At 48.5% G+C, this 2,701-nt stretch overlaps 1 protein-coding gene across 1 annotated transcript; it reads right to left on the bottom strand.

The window, feature by feature from the left end:
- Positions 1 to 1,525: 1,525 nt before the first annotated feature.
- On the bottom strand, positions 1,526 to 2,474 carry LOC34620032. The gene is made up of 3 exons (XM_022733302.1): positions 2,258 to 2,474; positions 1,926 to 2,080; positions 1,526 to 1,735 (listed from the first exon to the last, which is right to left on the bottom strand). The coding sequence occupies exons 1-3, from the start codon at positions 2,472 to 2,474 to the stop codon at positions 1,526 to 1,528; spliced, it is 582 nt and encodes a 193-aa protein (XP_022592383.1).
- Positions 2,475 to 2,701: the final 227 nt, after the last annotated feature.

The following is a 2,701-nucleotide window of genomic DNA, read 5'->3' as shown; positions in this document are numbered from 1 at the left end:
GGACTGCGCTTACCAGTAAAAACCGGCTTGCACTTCTGTGCTGTCTCCTAGGATTACAGATCCACTCCACATCCACAATCGAGTATCACTAGCACTTCTTGCTCATTACTAAGAGCTTACATCAGGGTGAAGTCGACCCATGCTCGGTCCTCAACTGCGGCTCTAGCCTCTGAAAGCTCCTTCATTGCACCACGGCGTCCGCGAGGGGCTTTTCGTTCCCCTGACGTGCTTTCATTGCTCAACAAGCACTTTGATTTTGTTGGCGTCAGTCTCGTTGCTCTGCTCTTTGACGTTTCGCATACGCTTGCAGTTCCTCATTATATGAGTTAATCCTCCACAACAGTAGGTTCGTGGATGTGGGATTGCATGACCCTGCTTAGGACTGCATGCTCTGGTCTGCATATGGAAACTCTTAACTCCAGGCTCTGTAAAACCATTCAAAGGTTAATTAGGGTCTCTCAATAGAACTCCTGGAATCCCCTGCCCGCGCCGTCGAGAGTTCCGAGATGGAGATAGAGGGACACTGGAGGTGGGCGTATACGCATTCCCAGTTTTCACAGCTGATTGCATCTAGCACGCACACACGCAACACTGCAACATGTTCTGTTGAGCGGACTGTACTCTGCAATAGATATAATACACGAACAGACGCACCGAGTTAACTCCTTGACTAATTCTTGATTAGCAGTAGCTTTTGTACTAGAAAGTTTCGAAGTGCTTCTACACCCGTTCCAATAACTGCGGGGCTGGTGGTGACTAATGTTTGGCTCTTACTGGCGAGTAGGGCGATTTCTTATGATTCATTTACCACCAGGGAACACAGTTTAGATGCATGGAAATAGGTCGCAATTGGGTTCGACGCCACTACCTTGTTTTGCAGCACAGAAGCAGCCAGCGCTCTCTCAGGTGCCCTAGACCCATTTCGCTGCACACGGGGGACTTGTCGCACATTGTACTGTGTAGGCATCTACAATCCTACAGTTCATGATTCGTTCGAAATGGACATTTTACCACCCTAGAAGGGGCACATTCGTCTGAACCCGACGGAACGACGGACCCTGGGCAATCGATTTTCCTGCGCCATCTGTCTCCAGGATTGGCGTTGTGGCCGCATCTTTTATTGCTAAGCAGAGGCAGCGCTCTTTAAGAGCTTGTCAAGCTACTGGCCTCAGTCACTATTTCTGCAGCTGTGCTTTTCCGTAAATATGCCAACAGCAAACAAGACGCGCTTTTGCATTTCGCTGCACTACGGGTTGTAGCACGATAGCTAGAATTAGACACTGACATAAATTCGCCAGTTAACACGAAAACAAATCTAGGAACTGGGAGCTGGTAGACCAGCATGTCTGGCAGCCCAAGGGCAGCAAATCCTGGCCAAGGCTCAATAAGGATTTTCTTCGGCCGCTAGTGATGCGGCACCCGCCGCCTCAGCGACGGTCCGCAAAAACATAGATAACATCGAAAAGTAAGTGTGACAGTTTTCTTCATTCATGCGATGCATCCGGTTTGGGCTACGCACTTGAGTTCACTCGGACTTTAATTGCTTCAGCATCTCGACAAATGAGTGCTTTTGCCTAGCCTCCTCAAAACGAAGAGGAATACAGTTACCAGACTCCAGAAGATGCAGTGCCACGCAGTTCGAATCGCCTACCAGATCAGCCTGCGTCTCAACGCGTTTCAGCTGATCAGCCGTGTGCAGCAATGCCTTCACGTCGCTCAATGGAATCACGCGAACCTGCAGTGCAAAACTCCAGAGTGAACGAGAACTAAAACCTTTCATTTTTGTGATGCGTGAAAGTGCAGATAACTGTAGAGTATAAGGTAATTTACTCATGAATAAAGCCCAGCATGAGACAGGAACAAGGACTAAAGCTTTTTTTTTAATTAAGCGGAAGGCGAATGAACGCTGCGACGTGTTTGGTTACCTTGTCTTCACAAGAAATGCTGAGCGAGTTGTCTGATAGATTGAGGTGAATAGTACACGACAGCTTTGTTCCATCCTTTAAAAGGACTGTAATCGACATTCCAGAATGAAGTTTGGTTTGCATATCTTTGATTTCCTGCTGAGAAACTTCGATTGCTGAAACAAAAAACAGAGCATACGTACTGGCGTGATACAGTCCTCCCCAGCCCTGAGGTATGCAAACAATTCAGGATGTCAATATTTATATAGCCATTAACATGCCATGAGGCTGCGGGGAATCCGGATAATCAAGCAATCGGGACCTATTCGCGGATGATTTCGTGAGCAACGCACCAGGCTCTGGCGGCGGTGCTTGCCGTTTTTTCCGATTTTTTTCCTCTTTAGGTTCCTTGCGTTCCGTTGATTCATTCTGCTCCGGTTCCTTGCGCTCTTTGTCTTTGCGGTGCTTTGATGATGTTTGTGATCGTTCTTTGGCAGTTGGAGCTGGTTCCTTCATGACCTGCCGGTCCTCAGTGTCCTCCACTGAGCAGCACGAGTTAATTGCCCCCATATTGGCGAACTGGAACCCAGTTACATGAGCATAAAGAAAGCTGCTGCCTTCCCTTCCCCGCCGACACCGGAGGGCTCAGCTAATAGCTGGGCGATGCGAGGTCTTTACTTTAGTTCTCTCACGGACGCCTTCAGACTTTAATCCAGAATCTATGCCTTTTGGAGCCTCTTTCACCCATACCCGTGAATTACCCAAGATGGCACCAGCAGAATCTGGGCAGGGCACAG

Source organism: Cyclospora cayetanensis, unplaced genomic scaffold (assembly GCF_002999335.1).
Source record: "Cyclospora cayetanensis isolate NF1_C8 unplaced genomic scaffold, CcayRef3 CcayRef3_contig_432, whole genome shotgun sequence".
Taxonomy (NCBI): domain Eukaryota; phylum Apicomplexa; class Conoidasida; order Eucoccidiorida; family Eimeriidae; genus Cyclospora; species Cyclospora cayetanensis.
The sequence above is the reverse complement of the archived record's forward strand: the minus strand, read 5'-3'. Positions and strand labels throughout refer to the sequence as shown.

What these genes read in the sequence shown, in the direction of transcription:
- LOC34620032 (XM_022733302.1), bottom strand. Translation starts at nt 2,474, where the DNA reads ATGGGGGCAATTAACTCGTGCTGCTCAGTGGAGGACACTGAGGACCGG. An exon ending in AGCACCGCCGCCAGAGCCTG is followed by an intron (nt 2,081 to 2,257) that starts GTGCGTTGCTCA and finishes TTTTTGTTTCAG; the next exon opens with CAATCGAAGTTTCTCAGCAG. An exon ending in GCATTTCTTGTGAAGACAAG is followed by an intron (nt 1,736 to 1,925) that starts GTAACCAAACAC and finishes TTTGCACTGCAG; the next exon opens with GTTCGCGTGATTCCATTGAG.